Below are 16716 nucleotides of genomic sequence, written 5' to 3'. Positions count from 1 at the left end.
TGCACAAACCATCATGAAAACATCAGTTGAGGGAATATCCTTTGGTAAGAATGGTGTTTATCACTCCAGTACTGTTCCAGAGGTGTGTATACTTAATTAACATACAGTTCCTTAGGGTGAGATAGTCTTAACGTACAGTTCCTTAGGGTGAGATAGTCTTAACGTACGGTTCCTTAGGGTGAGATAGTCTTAACGTACGGTTCCTTACGGTGAGATAGTCTTAACGTACGGTTCCTTACGGTGAGATAGTCTTAACGTACGGTTCCTTACGGTGAGATTGTCTTAACGTACGGTTCCTTAGGGTGAGATAGTCTTAACGTACGGTTCCTTAGGGTGAGATAGTCTTAACGTACGGTTCCTTAGGGTGAGATAGTCTTAACGTACGGTTTCTTAGGGTGAGATAGCCTTAACGTACGGTTTCTTAGGGTGAGATAGTCTTAACGTACGGTTGCTTAGGGTGAGATAGTCTTAACGTACGGTTGCTTAGGGTGAGATAGTCTTAACGTACGGTTCCTTAGGGTGAGATAGTCTTAACGTACGGTTCCTTAGGGTGAGATAGTCTTAACGTACGGTTCCTTAGGGTGAGATAGCCTTAACGTACGGTTCCTTAGGGTGAGATAGCCTTAACGTACGGTTCCTTAGGGTGAGATAGTCTTAACGTACGGTTCCTTAGGGTGAGATAGTCTTAACGTACGGTTCCTTACGGTGAGATAGTCTTAACGTACGGTTCCTTAGGGTGAGATAGTCTTAACGTACGGTTCCTTAGGGTGAGATAGTCTTAACGTACAGTTCCTTAGGGTGAGATAGTCTTAACGTACAGTTCCTTAGGGTGAGATAGTCTTAACGTACAGTTGCTTAGGGTGAGATAGTCTTAACGTACAGTTGCTTAGGGTGAGATAGTCTTAACGTACGGTTCCTTAGGGTGAGATAGCCTTAACGTACGGTTCCTTAGGGTGAGATAGTCTTAACGTACAGTTCCTTAGGGTGAGATAGCCTTAACGTACAGTTGCTTAGGGTGAGATAGTCTTAACGTACAGTTCCTTAGGGTGAGATAGTCTTAACGTACAGTTCCTTAGGGTGAGATAGTCTTAACGTACAGTTCCTTAGGGTGAGATAGTCTTAACGTACAGTTCCTTAGGGTGAGATAGCCAGTTGGGGGGGTCCATCCTGCTATAAAACACATTGTGTCTCTTCCATTTGGTACTCTGGTCACTGATACACTTCATAGAAGCTCAGGGGTGTAAAAGGGTGCTTTGCACAATACATGGGGCTTCTGCCATCAAGGGCCTTTACCATCGGGGGCTTTTACCATCAGAGATGCTTTACCATCACTCATCCTAGATCTCTGACATTGACCATCACTTTGTAAGTTCTCTTTGTTTCTATTTTCTGTATATCGTTCATTTGGATTTTGTATAATAAATTAATTTGTGATTCTATCTCTGAATACTCAGCAGTTCTTTGGAAAGGAAGTATGATGCATTAAGAGTGCATGATTTGCAGGTTTTGTATGGTCACTATAAATAGTTCCCTAAGCTAAAGTTTTCGTACGTTAGACTTTAGACACGTTTGAAATCAACCTCTGACAAGCTAATATAAAAGGCCTAGGCTTGCACATCGATAGAAACCTCTGAGCTAATAAAATAATTGTTTAATAAATTAATTAATTATTTTATTAATTAATGCCATCTTAATGAAAATCTTTCTTGAAGCTGTTTTAAAGTGAATACTACTAGAGCACTGAGATTTTACACTTCCAGCACTAACTAGAAGATCATTCCATGGAATCAGATAAATACGTTAACAGTCATCATTATCTGGAGTCGGATATTTAAATCCGAAACTAAAATATTAAGCGCATACTAACCCTTTATACTTTAGCTCTACATGGTGGCCCAGCACCTTACTAAGATTCATGTTCGCTTTCATTTGTCATACTGTATTTAAAATAAGACACGATGATGGATCCTTCAAACAGACTTTGAAAAAAAATTGCAAAGCTCTAACCGTTATAACCTTGACAGTTCAGTCATCACAGACTGCTGTTCTCTCAGGAGTCTAATCTCTAAAGTGGCATTGGATTTGTCCCTGGCAGAAAGCTTTAAAAACATGCCTCCCTTCTTGTGCCTCTGTGAGCCTTCAGACAAAGGCATTTTCCTTCTAATCTCCGAGTGTCTTGGCAGTCCTTTTTTCTGTCTGTGGAACATTCTAGGCAGGAGAAACTATAGCTATGTCTTTTACCGGAGGTGTGTGTGTGGTAACAGGAGCATGTGGCTTTCTTGGTGGAAAGCTAGTTAAGCTACTACTGGAGGAAGAGAATCTTGAAGAGATTCGACTGTTAGACAGATGTATTCGACCTGAACTCATACAATCACTAGAAGGTAAACATCAATCCTGAGTTTTATTTTTATTTTTTTAACCCTTTGTCTCTAATTCACCGTCAAACCCATGTCGTGCTGTTTGTTTTTGTTTGAATTTTCAGTAGGTATGACAGCATGCAAAGTTTTCCTCAATAAAACGAGCTTTACAAGATAAATCACATGTACCTGTAATTTTGTTTTTATATTTTTTTTTGGATAAAATATTCCGAAAACAAACATCGGGACATTCAAGAATAATTTGTAACATGTTTAATACTCGTGGTTTAATATTAGGTTGCCAGGGTGAGACAAAACTGAGTACGTTTGAAGGAGATATAAGGGACAGTGACCTGCTGAAGAAAGTGTGTAAAGGAGCATCCATCATTTTCCACACTGCCTCTCTTATCGATGTCACTGGAGCTATTACCTACAGCGAACTGTACGAGGTAAATGTGAAAGGTGAGGTGTTATTTTGTTGAGCTGCCATGTGTTTTCTTTAACCTGTATTTAGTCATAAGTTTATTATGAACATAAACCTAAAGGGAAGGGGTTTATGGGTTTTTTTTAAATTTCGAATCCCATCATGAATCTTGTTGAATGATGTTCGAATCCTTCTGATCTGTTACTACAAGTAAAGATAGGCACATGGCGTAGAGAAAGCCTGTGCAAGGAGTGGATCCAAAACACTAAACATAGCAATGAATATATTCAGATTAGAGACGTAACCAACCAAATGTCGAATACGTTATTCAGAATTTCCCAGAACCTAAACCAGTATGACCCTGAACAGATCGTTACTAAGAATGAATGATTAAATGCTGAATGGCCATGAGATAAAAACCTGCATGAGCAGATTAAAAACAGTCTCTAGTTGAGACCAGTTATGAATTTGATGTAGCTTGGGTTGAGGAACTGTCAGCACGTTAGAGGCATTATATTTTTGAGTTGTCTGTGTGTCTGAGATTCTTGTTAGTGCACACGAATCTCAAGAACAAGTGGTTGAATGTTTGTAGGATTTATACGGAATTATCTTTGTAGCCAGCAGACGAACTGATTCGATTTTGGAAATTGATCCAAAATACGATCAAGGTCACAGCAAGGTCATATGATTGAAATTTTTCCTTCATGTTAGAAGTATATTTTAAGGGTATTTCAGGCATACAAATTAGCAACAAGAAGGACTAGATTTGTCGGTGGCAGTGGCATCGAGTTCTACGTTCCCTAGTGTTTTCCACTGTTTCTGAGGACTTAGTGCTAGGGTGTACATCTGCATAGAGATACGGATATATGGATAAAAAATATTTCAAGCAGATACAGAAATCGATGCAGATGCAGATTATTGCGTTTCACCCCAAATACACGGGCAACAGCGCTTTAAGTGATTTGAATGCAACAAAACATCAGTTTCTTTTGTTCTAGGTACCAAATTACTTCTAGAGGCATGTATCCAGGAGAACGTTGCTTCCTTCATATATACCAGTAGCATTGAGGTTGCTGGTCCAAATCATCGTGGTGACCCTATCATCAATGGCAACGAGGACACAGTGTACAACTCTTACTTAAAATTTCCCTACAGCCAGACCAAAAGAGAAGCTGAACAGCTTTGCCTTGATGCCCAGGGTGAAATTCTTCCAAATGGAGGCCGGCTGGCTACCTGTGCTCTCAGGCCGATGTATATATATGGAGAGGGCTGCCGGTTTACTTTAGGCCATATGAGGGATGGAATCCAGAATGGTGATGTGTTATTGAGGACTTCACGACGTGAAGCGAAAGTCAATCCTATATACGTGGGAAATGCGACTTTCGCGCATCTGCAGGCCGCACGAGCCCTGAGGGATCCAGAGAAGAGAACTGTGGTTGGTGGAAACTTTTACTACATCTCAGATGACACTCCACCTGTGAGCTATTCTGACTTCAACCACGCTGTTCTGTTACCACTCGGCTTTGGCATACAGGACAGACCCTTCCTACCTTTCTCCATTCTGTACCTCGTCTGCTTCCTCATGGAGGTGGTCCAAGCCGTGCTCCATCCCCTTCTACGCTTTACCCCAGCACTGAATAGGCAGCTTTTGATAATGCTAAACACACATTTCACCTTCTCTTATCAAAAAGCCCACCGAGATCTGGGATACACCCCTCGTTACAACTGGGAAGAGGCACGTAAAAGGACTACAGATTGGCTAGCGTCTGTCTTGCCCAGAGAAAGACAACGAATGAATATGAAATAATAATAAAAAACCCCACAATGGTGTACTTTTATCTTTTACTCAGTTTCATATAGAATTTGGCTGCTTTAAATCTCTTTCCTGTAAACGGGTAACTGCAAATAAAGTCAAATCTGTTTAGAAGCCACATGCAAAAGTCTAAAATCTTAAAGCAGAAAATAATTTTTCGGATCATGTGGAGAATCCTTTAATTAAGCTAAACGAAGCTAAATTGGTTTGTTAAAGAGTGTTTTTGCTTTACTTTACTGTTTATTTCGGTTTTTTTAAGTCATGTTTAGTATTCTAGAACAGGGTTTCCCAAACTTTTCCAGGGCAAGGCCCCCCAAATGGCATTAACATTTGACCGAAGCCCCCCTTTTGCAAGATGTCTTTAAAACACATTAAAAATACAGACTTCTGAATATATCCCCCTTTTTTTTTTTTTATTAATTCTTACATCTTTACATTACATTAGGAGTTGATTGTGTGTGTGTGTGTGTGTGTGTGTGTGTGTGGTTGTCAGAGTGAGAAAGAGAAAACATACTAGTGGGATGGATGGGCACACCAAATTGTTGAGGCCCCCTGGGCGCCCCCTGGGCGCCCCCTGGTGGCCCCCACTTTGAAAACCACTGTTCTAGAATGTGGACTGTGTAATATGTGTAAACATTACTTTATTTGAATGATTTACTTTTACTTGACATAAAATAATCAATGCCAAAACAAATGTAATCAATAAAAAAAAAAAAAAAAGCATTACAACACTGTGTTTACTGTGTCTATGTGCTTTTTAAAGTTCACGCTTGAGTATATCTGCACAAATCAGTCGATTTTAATTGGAATAATTGACAGTGCGTACACCGAGATAAGATATGAATCAAGTGTCTGGATCATTGTCTTATTCTGTCTACAAGTCCCTGCTAAAATAACTCTCAGAAGTACAGAGTGAGCAGTGCCAAAGGGCAGAGTCCAGCGGTACAACACAAACAAGCATTTAAACCCAGTGAGGTCATGGATTCACAGCCAGCTGCAGCACAATGAACACAAGGCATTTGTTTCACATTACCCGAGTTTGATGTTTCTTCACCAGCTGCAACTTCGGCTGCCTCTGATTCACAAAATGGATGGTGCGAGTTAATCCCACGCAAGCCTAACTGTTGCTGTAAATTATAAAAACAGGGGAGAGTTCGCCAAAATCTCCCACGTCTCACTCAATCGGATGTTCGTTTGCTCTTTTTTTTTTTAATCTGTTTTTCTGTGGATTTCAAGCCTTACCTTGCGTGCTGGCTACAGATTAAGAAGAACACATCCAGTTTGGCAGGATATATGAAGAGAAATGCTTATTTGACATACAATAAAGGAGAAATCACATCAATCATAAAATAAAATTTTTTTTAAAAAAAACACACTGGCACATCCGTCAAGCAGATCTTCATTCGGTGGGAAAATGACCTGGAAATGGATCAACGTAATCTGCACTCTTTTGTCACTCTGCATGACATCAGTGGTAGGTAAGTGCCCTGATGTTTTATAATATGCCAAGAAATTCAACTTAAAATCTAATGGCGCTGTAAAAAAAAAAGAAAGAAAGAAAGAAAGAAAGTGGAACAGCTTGTATTTGACCTCAGTTCACGTCAATCAACTGTTCAACAAGGGAATGGCTCAAAAAAGGAATATAAACAGTTTGCCTCCCTGTACTGAAGTCCCATAGTGTCATCTATTTGATATTATATGATATCATACAGCTGTTGGATATCTATTACATTTCATACACACAAAAAAAAGTATGAAAGAAACCCCTCATTTTAATTAATGGTTGATGATTTGTGTGTCTCTTTACTGCAAAGTTGACCCTTTTTTTTTTTTTTTCTTAAACCCAAACACTCCTGTTCTGTTTTATTAAGTTAATTAATTCACGTTAAAGCATATTATTCGGCAGTGACTACGATTTATTCAGCAGCTACTGTTAAACAAATAGCAAATGTGTGTAGTTATAAGAGGGATAAGTTGCGGTGATTCGTGGGAAGGTGTCTCACCACTACTGTCAGTTTTTAGTGTAGTGTACACTAATCCTGGCAGGTATGATTCAAAATGAAACTCCAGTACTGATACCAGAAAGCATTTCTCAGCGTATAAAATGTACTGTTAAAGTGCATCAACTGTTCTCACCCAATACCTGCATGTCTCTGTGTGCTCACAGTTAGTGACGAAGAACCCGGAGCAAACTGTGCAGACTTCAACAACACGACGTGGCTAAAATACAGACAAATGAAAGGTGTTCACGTCCAGTACCTGCTCCTAACAAGACAGAATGCTAACTGCGCTAGTTTCTTCACCCAGGACTGTCTCAACCATACACAGAAACATACTGCACACTTTAACAGTACACTTCCCACTAAAGTCATTATTCATGGATATAGGTAGGTAACATTTTGCACTCTGATCATTGTCCATATGAATTTGCACCCTTTCTTTCACAAGGATAAATATATAATGCCATCTCTTTCAGTGCTCTAGGCAGGAAGCCCTCGTGGGTGAGTGGCTTAGCCCAGGCTTTGTTAGAGAAGGAGGATGCGAACATCCTGGTGGTAGACTGGCTCAGTGGAGCCTCTTATGCCTACAACCAGGTTGTGGATAATTACAAGGAGGTAGCTGTGCAGATATCAATTCTTATAAAACAGCTTACGGTAAGTGTGTTATATAATATAAGTATAATATATTACTTCTTCAAACACTTGCAAGATTGTGGAGAAATATTCATCAGTGTGTGTGATCTGAGATACGTAACAGTGCTCTTTTGTGCTGCTGATGCAGACCAGTGGTATTAATCTGGAATCATTCCACCTCATTGGAATAAGCATGGGAGCTCATGTAGCAGGATTTGTGGGAACTCTGTTTGCAGGCAAACTGGGACGAATTACAGGTGAGGAACCACTGTCTGTATTACCAGCACCGTCAGTTGAAATAGGTTACATATCAGACTACAAACCGAGCGAAAGCAAGATGCCTGCGCCTGTGTAATGAGTTGTACTTAATTGTTTGGGGAAGAGCTTCAGGACAAAGTCATTTTTTTCAAACATAATGGAAATATCAGCCTTGTAGCTATGTATAGTAGTATTTGTTATTGCAGAAGAAATACCAGTATGCAGAAATGAGTATGGAGAAAAATCTTTTGCACACTCACACTATTTTAATTAAACCGTATGAACAATACTTTCCACTATATTGAGAGAAATCACTACTTTTCTGCGACAAATGACAAGGTACGCTGTTTTCTTGACATCTTCTCGTGTTTCCCAGTAAGTATTACGTTCTTCAGAACAATCAGTTAAAACTAAGGAAACCCTGAAGCTTTCCTAATTCTCCCACAACACCTGTAAGTCTATTTTACACTTTCACTTTTATTTTACTTTTATAGCAAGTTCGGTCCTCTTTTCCAACATGTTTCCACAGGTCTTGACCCAGCAGGTCCCATGTTCAAAAATGCCGACCCATATGACCGCCTGGATCCCTCCGACGCCATGTTTGTTGAGGCTATACACACTGACTCCGACTGTGAGAATTCAACAAAACCTCACATAACGTTAAACCTGCTGTAAAATGAAAATAATAACCGCCAACTCTCCTCTTTTCTGCTGAACTGCTCACACAGAGCCTAATTTCTGATATTGTATTACCCTTGCATCATAAACTCCTGCTTATCATGCTACCAATTCTACTCTCAAGTAACTCTGTCGTGCTTTCATTCTTTTATTTACATTTGGCAGCGTTTGGTATTTCTATTCCTGTCGGACATGTGGATTTTTTCATAAATGGTGGGCTGGACCAAACTGGATGTGTACGGTCAAGTTTTGCATCAAGTATGTGGACAAATTTCAATAACTCTTCCAAGCTCTCTGGATGATTCAGTTACAACATCAGGGATAAAAAAAAAAAAAATACAAAAAAAAAACATGCTTTATGTATATTTTCTTACATTATGCAGTCACATACTGTATACCGTTTGGGTTTATATTGTGTATAAACATGTAGCGTTTCAGCAAATCTAGATTGGGCCTTTAAGGAATCATAACAGTTAATTGAGTAATTATTGTAAAACTTAAAGATAACTGCATTTAACTATGAAGGTGAATGATATAAAGGCTTAAAAGGATAACACAGCTACAGTAGCTGAGATTCCTGGTTTGTTGTCAGTTTTTATTTATTTTCCAGTGTATGGCTATGTAATCTGTGACCATATGAGGGCGCTGCATGTGTACATGAGTGCACTAAATGGCTCCTGTCCACTCACCGGCTTCCCTTGCTCCAGTTATGAGGACTTCCTGGCCGGCCGATGTACCAGCTGTGATGACCCCTTCAACAACATTTGCCCACAGATAGGTAAAATAAGACGTCTGATAACTGATCCCATAATGCATGACAGTAGACAATCTCTGCAGTCTCTGTAAGAAGGATAACATTTTACTTAAGGTCAGTCTTTATATGGCAAACAGGCCACTTTCATGAACTTTAATCACATACTAGGGATGTCACGATACGATCAAAGCGCACGACAAGCAGGGTTATTGACTCCAAAAAGAAGGAGTCGATTCTGAACAGCTGAAACGAGTCGTTGGTGATTCCAGACTTTACTTCCTGCACTAACCTACATAGGTTTGTAACAAAAAGCCCCGCCTCTGGTCTTCATCGGCAGCTCGCTGACAGCGGTAGACCAATCGCATCAGACTGGGACATCTGACCAATCAGAGCAGAGAATGCGCTCTGAAAGAAGGAGTTTAGAATGAATCCTTTAGGACGGATCATTTAATGAGTCGTTTTTGACACTGGGGGGGAAAAAGGTAATGCTGCAGTTTAAATTATGAGCACATTAAAGTGTTTTTTGACCTCGGATGCATGTAAACCCATCATATAAGACCTTTAAAACAAAATTAGGCACGTTTCAAAACCATAATAGGTGCGCTTTAACTTGAGTCTGATAAAACAGTTTGTGCCTTATAGAATGTAGGTTTAGGCCAATTGCCATGAGGAATTTATGAAGTCATTGTGTAGACTTATGAACACCATCCTAAAACTGAAAAAAGGAATTTTATATTATGAACTTGACTCTATCTAGATCATTATTGCTATGCTCCCAAACCAAAGCACTATGTTCTCTGTGTATGATGAACAGAACTGTAGTAGCATATTAGGAATATATATATATATATATATATAATTGTTTTATGTCAAAATGTGCTATTGCTTTTTCTAAAGACAGTTAAGTAAACTCAGTAAACTCCCATCTGTGTGTGTTTGTGCTTCAGGCTTGCTGAAGAACAGTGGGATAACAATGTCGCCATTACCCATACATGGGAAAGTCTACCTCCTGACTACATCTGAAGTTCCCTTTTGTGGTGGGGTTGTTTTTCTAACAGATTTATCATCAAGTTTCTGAGATGAAGATGAAGATAAATAAGTATACTGTATATGGACACAGATTAGACAAGATTTTTTTCTCTCTCATTAGTCTTTGACGGTCTTGATCAAACATACGAAAGCACACACTTTGCATAATAAATCTGGATTCCTGTTGAGTTCGTCTGTGCTTTGTCTTCCTTCATAGTCCATCACATACTGATTGAGCTGAAAGTGTCCTCGCTGAAAAAGAGTGCAGTGGTGCAGGTCACTCTGGTCTCCATGCAAGACATCAAGACAGAGCAGAAACTCCATCTGTGTGTATAACCTCTTTCCAGCTTCTCCACTATTATTAACACCAACTACAACGAAAGCTCTTATCGAAAGCATTTCACATGTGATCATACGTTTTCCACGTGTGATTACGTGAGTCACGTGAAAACCATGTGAAGGTGCATTTCAACATGTTACTGGTATACTTGTGTGAAGAGTGTGTTACTGTTTGCACAAAATAAATACATTTGTATTATATACTCAGAATGGTTATCTGTATACATACTCCAGACAGACCGGCAAAACCATTTATAAAAAAGTGGTAGGGCACCCGGAGCATCTATGCAAGATCGAGTCCATCCATCTAAAGAATATTGGAGCATTATTATACAGACAAGGGAACGTCCACTTTGAATACATCTGTATCTCCAAGATCCCTAAAATGAGGTAAAATCACCAAGGATGTTTAAAGTCCACAAAGTATAAAACAAGCATATGTATTCTGCAGGGCATGCTGTTAACTGTGTGTTACTGTTTCTGTTTATGCTTAGGAGGCTGGACAAATTGTGTGTGGAGAACATAAAGATTGGCAGGAGAGCACCATGGTCACATCACTTCATCCAGGTGTGCTGAACATCAGGACGGAGAGAGCAAGCGCCACACAATGGACAACATTGGAAGATGCATCTTACAAATGCACCGATGGAGAAAGACCACACGCTAGAACTGCAATGTAAAGACAACAGCATTTATTAAAGTGTTCCACTAAAAGCAGACATATCGCATGTACAGTGTAAAAAACGCCGTTTACAAATGCATTATTCGCTAACAGTCCGATGATATTAGGTCAGATATTACAGAGCAATTAAAATGTTCTTTCCTTCTAATATCAAATAATGCAATATCGTTAAGATGAAAATTCTTCACGTGTGTCTTATTAACTTAACGTTAATGTTAACCTTAATGTTTTTTTTGTTTTGTTTTGTTTTGTTTTTGTGATATACAGGAGCTTGGCATTTTTTAATGCATAAATTATCTGTGAAATTAATTAACAGTGTTCAGGCAAATTTATGCACAACTTTTGGTAATTCAAATGTAGAATAAAGCTTAATCTGCTACAGGCAAATTATAGACTGGGATCAATATCAGCCATGCACTGAATTTCCACTGAGGTTTTATTAAGGAAGAATTGGCCCCATGAAAATACACTGATTCCTTATGGTGAAATAAAATTACATTAAATAGTATAGGCTGGTTGAATGTTTTCCCTGTACTCATTATTTAGTATTTATTATGTACTTCAGAAAAGAAAAGGAAAAAGCAAAAACACAATGTGACATTAGGAAATCAAGTGAAAAGAGAAGAGGAACTCTTACTTACATTCAGATCTACCAAAATACTCAGACTACAGGCTTAATAACAACATTAAAGGAAAAACTTTAAAGTTATTCTATAATGATATTAACATGGAACCTAAAACTATTTTTGGCTTTGTTGATCGAGGCCAATTGAAAGGATTATTACTGCTATACTAGTATAGATAAATCCTTTCTAAAACCTCGTTAAGATGTCCGATTTACAATACGTCTCTGTACTGTACTATAGAAACATAACCTATGACAACAGAGGAAACGAGAAGCATGTAGTGGAACTTGCTGAGGCCCCGGTTCCACTCTTGGCTTTGTTTATGGATTAGATTATTTTTAGAGCCTCGGGGTATCCGTGAGAGCCAGTGGAGCACGTCCTCTTTGATATCGAAACCTTCCAGGAGTATCACCCTCTGTCAAATTTATAAAGAAAATCAACAAGTGGTCATTTGCAAACTTATGGCAATAGCTTACTATTATAGAAGTCCTTCTAGAGTAACTTATGTTGAGATTGTTTTGAATCTGTCCTGAATCACTACAAGTCCCCCTTGAAAGTATGGTGTAGCCTATCTGTCCACATAGCCCAACCCATATCTCTCATTCCTCCATAGGCCTTGTGTACAAGGTCACCATTTCAGTGGACAGTGGCACCCATCTCTTCCCGTCAGCTGTCCTGCATGCCATCCAATACCACCCTTTCCACCCCCCTGCCCCCCATGTAACGCAATATCACCCACAGCTGGTGCAAGCATGAATTTCAAATGAGGCCAGAGGTGGATTAATGGAGCCTACAGTTCGGGATCACTGGACCGCTCATGACTTTCCAGCCTTTAAACAAACAAATCTGCAGAACGATGAGAAAAATCTTAACTGACTCCTGTTCACTAATTATATTTCCCTTTTCCACTCGTATTAAAATGTGTACTGTATTCATTTGTAATATGTGAGGCAAGGAAAGAGCTCAATGCCTTCTCTCTCCTTTGACTCACACCAGTCCATGTAGACACAAACACACAGATAGATTTCGAGAGACAGCGATTTCCTGTACAACTTGCAAAATTTCTGATCTCTTTTGCTACATAGAATAAGTCTATTTGAATCTTTTTCATGCATACAGTAACACTCATGGAAGAGTTAGATGATAAAATGCACATTCACTGCAAAGCACATTCCTCTCCTGCATTCTCTGAAGTTAGTCAAGTGCTCAGTGCCAAAAGAGTGCAACGGTGCCATTCAAAACACACTGCACAACACACACACTTCTTCCCACATTACCAGTCCTAACCTACTTGTGTGTACTTACATGTAACTTAAGAAGTGGCCCTGAGTGTTAGCTTCAGCACCCTATTTTCTACTTCAAATAATCCCTTTCACTCCTATAGTCCACTAGAGAGCCTATCATGTCAGCAAAGTCCTCGAGGACTAGGCTAGTTGAGTCCTCACCAGAAGGCATCTCAGGATCCGTGGCCCAGGAAGAGTGTCGCTGGGAAGGCTGACCTTTTAGAAGTGGGTCCTTCGCCTGTACTTGTTGAGAGCTTGCTACACCTACATGCTGGTTGCTAGGTGATGGGTCTATTGGCAGGACTGTCTGATTCCCTTCGTTTCCCCTGGGTGCAGAACTGCCACTGCCCCCCTCACTACTTGGTGGCGAAGGGGCAAGAACATGGTAGAGGCTGGGCAGACGGATGTCAAGGTGCACCCCGCTCTTGACAAAGAGTTTGTCATTAATAGAGTAGAGTTTGTCTGCAATGTCATTGCCAAGCATGACCGAAAAGAGACGAGCAATGTAGCGATCTTTGGCCAGAAGGAGATAAAGACGGCGGCGGCGCCAGGAGATGTAGTGGCAATCTGTCTCTGCTGTCAGTGTCACCTGAGGATGGGGGAGATTCGAGCGTTCATGAGATATCAGTACAATGTCGTATTTAAAGACACAGCAAAGATGAGATATTTGAGTTTAGGGACTTTTGTTATGGCACCTGGAAATTTCCCTCCTCTGTTGGTCTGAGGGATTCCCATTCCGGAGAATCCAGGAACTGGTGAGGGAATATGTAATGAAGGAACTGACCTTCTAAAGACACCCGAATCCTATGAATTAAAAGAGAGAGAGAGAGAGAGAGAGAGAGAGAACTGTGGGTAGGCTCTATAGCCAAAATAAATATCACTAAGTACTGAAGAAATGTTATGCCATTCAAATCAAATCAAATCCAAAAATCTTTTTTCACTAATTTTCATTAAAACATTCAAATACAACAAACTGTGTGTTACAAATGTGTATTCCTACCAATCATAAATAATCATGATAATTTTACTAAACACGGTGCCTAGTCAAATACCATTGATTTAAATACAGTTGAGTTGATCCTCTATACAATAAATTCTAAATTGAGATCAAGACATTGGTTCTTATTCACTGAAGCTGTCAAATCTGACTGTAAAATGAGTTCATTCATCAGTTTGAATTCAATTCAATTTTATTTGCATAGCGCTTTTAACAATGGACGTCACAATGCGGCTTTACAGAAATAAATACTTTCCGGATATGAATTGTAAATGTATAAATTTATCCCTCATGAGCAAGCCAGAGGTGACGGCGGAAAGGAAAAAACTCCCTGAGACGATTTTGTCTGAGCTTTAGATCGATCTTTAAAACTCAATTCAATTCAATTCCTTTCAAAACTCAGCTCAAAACCCATTTATTCACCCAATATTATCGGTCATAATTTGTATCTGCTTCATGTAATACTACCTGTATTTGTCTGTTTACACTTTCTGTGCTGTATACATGATGCTAAGTGTCTGTCCCTTGTTATGCTTTTGAATGTTGTACATTTACAAATTAAGTATGCAACTGCATTGTTTCTTGCTCTGGACTGAGCAAATGTCCATTGTCCATATGACCCATATGTTCGACTGTTGTATTGTATTCTTATTGTCTTTTACTGTGAAGCGTCCTTGAGCTCTGGAAAAGTGTTATACAAATTAAACATATTATTATTATTATTATTATTATTATTATTTAAAATTAAACTCATGTCTTGTGAGAAAAAAAAAAGTTTGATTTGCCAGCAAATATACAAAATCAATGTCACCGTTAGTAATTAGGGCTAAATAGTAAGTAGAGTCACAGACTAAGTACTAACAATATAAAACATGGTACCATTTCCACACACAGGAACCTTGTACTAAAATGTACATATAGTGTCAATGTGTAAGTTGTATGTTGCTTGTGAATTTAGAATGTGGTTCTTCTACTTCCAAAACTGTCCCAAAGCTACAGTATATACATGATATCATTCATTTCAGTAAGTAGAAAGATTAGGACAAGACAAAGCTATTGGACTATCCACTAAAACTACGTTTCCTCGTGTCTTGGACAACTATTGCTTTCTGAATACTTTACGTTTATTGACACAATTAAAACAACATTGTTTTAACGTAAATGATATGTACATAAGGGTAAAGTGGGGTGTGCCGTACGCATATGACATGTAAATGAGGGACCAGTGGGAGGGGAGGGAGCTTGCATCCACACAGCTAAAGCTGCATATATTTTTCTTGTGCTCAAATATATGCTTGTTTCTATGCAACTTTAATGAAAGGTTAATTGAAGGACATGAATCAATGTGGCCACGGTAAAACACTAATCCTAAATGTTGTTACTAACCTTCCAGAGAGCAGAAAGGAGAGCTGGTCGATAGGTGTTTTTCCCTCTATAGCATACGTCTCCTCAGCCTTGAGAGCGAGCACCTTGTTCTCACAGGCAGCAGTGATCTCTTTGAACACCCGCACAGGTACCTCCAGTGGAAGATAGACTGCAGAGTAGAGGGCAGAAAGCTCGTCATTGGCCAGACCATCTCGCATCAGACGGAAGATCAGGTGGCACACCTGGGCTAGGCACTGCAGCATCAGCAGCATGTTCCAGAGAAAGACATCGAGGCCACACACTGATAACCAGCCCCACAATGCCAAACACAGGAAAGCAGGAGCCAAGAAAGAGAAAATGTATAGTGCTCCATAAGTTCCACTGCCACCCATGTACCCTAAACTGAGGATGGTGTTTCCCAGTTGGTAGATGGCACCCTCTGTGCTGTTGGTCCATCCTGTACATAGTGAATGACCATAGATTATCGTATCGAGGTTAAAGTTGGTGTTGTTCATGTTCTACTCTCACAACATCCACGCGAAAGAGATTTCTTCAGAGTCCAGGAGGAGCCTTCAGAGGACTGTTCTTTTTTGTTTTGTCTTGTCATAAAGTTTCCTTTTTTGTATGAAGCCAAAGTGTTCACAAAGAATATAAACTCAAAAAAAAGACGTTACAAAATGTTCCCCTCTGCCTTCTTAGCCGCTTCCTTGTTCTCTTTGCCCATGATTTAAAAAAAACAACATGTGGAATGTAGTTGCCTTCATTCTGTGAGCCTCTTCATCTCTCTCGCACCCCCTCTGTCTTTAATTTCCACTATTTCACCTGCTATGCCTCGTCTCTTCGTGCCTCCTACAGTGGAGTGAGCACTGCTGGAAACACAAAGCAGGAAAGGAATGGGCTGGGGTGGGAAGTGAGACACCCCTAGAAGGATAACCATGTTTGGAATTGAAATCCAAGGAGGAAAGAGTCACAGACAGAAAGCAGACCAGCTACTTAACATAACATACACCCGTGGCAGGGAGAGTGAGCTGGGCGACGATAACAAGTGAGAAAAGCCAACGTTTTCACAAGGCTGCAATCAGAGTGACACAGGCTTGCAGTAAAATGGCGCTTTTCTCTTGAGCAGAGTTGGCAGTCTTAGAGGAGATGTGTTCTGGGTTTTGACATGAAGCAATGCTGGAGATGCTGATTTGGGTAGAATTACAGAGGTCATGTTACATTGTTTACTGTCCCCTCTTTGAGAGTCTGTCATGGTTCTATGTGCATATCTTGTCCAAGAGCCACTATGAGAGGGCTGTACCATTTTGTCTCTCAGTAGGGGTGCAGAGGCTAGGAATAGTTTACTATTATTTTATGATAATTCAACACCCAGCAGTCTTCACAGTGGTGTGGGAATAGTGTAAGGTAATTAGGATACTGTGGATAGTGGTTTAGGATACTGCATGTGTATATTTGAGTTGAATATGTACAGTACTGTG

The 16716-nt window shown here is 39.7% G+C and overlaps 3 protein-coding genes across 6 annotated transcripts; 2 read left to right on the top strand and 1 right to left on the bottom strand.

The window, feature by feature from the left end:
- The first annotated feature begins 1707 nt into the window (after positions 1-1707).
- hsd3b1 (hydroxy-delta-5-steroid dehydrogenase, 3 beta- and steroid delta-isomerase 1) lies at positions 1708-5317 on the top strand. The gene is made up of 3 exons (XM_053627548.1): positions 1708-2381; positions 2655-2819; positions 3780-5317. Exons 1-3 carry the CDS (start codon positions 2231-2233, stop codon positions 4586-4588), a joined length of 1125 nt encoding a protein of 374 aa, XP_053483523.1. The 5' UTR covers positions 1708-2230; the 3' UTR covers positions 4589-5317.
- A 234-nt stretch (positions 5318-5551) lies between these two features.
- On the top strand, positions 5552-11935 carry pla1a (phospholipase A1 member A). Of its 3 annotated transcripts, none has more exons than XM_053627546.1 (11): positions 5552-6068; positions 6762-6981; positions 7071-7248; positions 7376-7484; positions 8015-8116; positions 8329-8421; positions 8756-8941; positions 9865-9954; positions 10164-10272; positions 10520-10675; positions 10780-11935. In XM_053627546.1, the coding sequence occupies exons 1-11, from the start codon at positions 6020-6022 to the stop codon at positions 10859-10861; spliced, it is 1374 nt and encodes a 457-aa protein (XP_053483521.1). In that variant the 5' UTR covers positions 5552-6019; the 3' UTR covers positions 10862-11935. The 3 variants fall into 3 exon arrangements, with proteins under 3 accessions (XP_053483521.1, XP_053483522.1, XP_053483520.1); XM_053627547.1 differs by having other exon boundaries at positions 5553-6072; positions 8774-8941; XM_053627545.1 differs by having other exon boundaries at positions 5553-6072.
- popdc2 (popeye domain containing 2) lies at positions 11925-16365 on the bottom strand. 2 transcript variants are annotated; one of them, XM_053627550.1, is made up of 4 exons: positions 15260-16365; positions 13572-13680; positions 13039-13465; positions 11925-12008 (listed from the first exon to the last, which is right to left on the bottom strand). In XM_053627550.1, exons 1-4 carry the CDS (start codon positions 15751-15753, stop codon positions 11932-11934), a joined length of 1107 nt encoding a protein of 368 aa, XP_053483525.1. In that variant the 5' UTR covers positions 15754-16365; the 3' UTR covers positions 11925-11931. The 2 variants fall into 2 exon arrangements, with proteins under 2 accessions (XP_053483525.1, XP_053483524.1); XM_053627549.1 differs by having other exon boundaries at positions 11935-12008; positions 12899-13465.
- Between the last annotated feature and the right edge of the window lie 351 nt (positions 16366-16716).

The sequence above is a fragment of the Ictalurus furcatus genome, chromosome 6, assembly GCF_023375685.1.
Source record: "Ictalurus furcatus strain D&B chromosome 6, Billie_1.0, whole genome shotgun sequence".
Classification (NCBI taxonomy): domain Eukaryota; kingdom Metazoa; phylum Chordata; class Actinopteri; order Siluriformes; family Ictaluridae; genus Ictalurus; species Ictalurus furcatus.
Note: the sequence above shows the minus strand (reverse complement) of the source record. Positions and strands in the feature narration are given on the sequence as shown.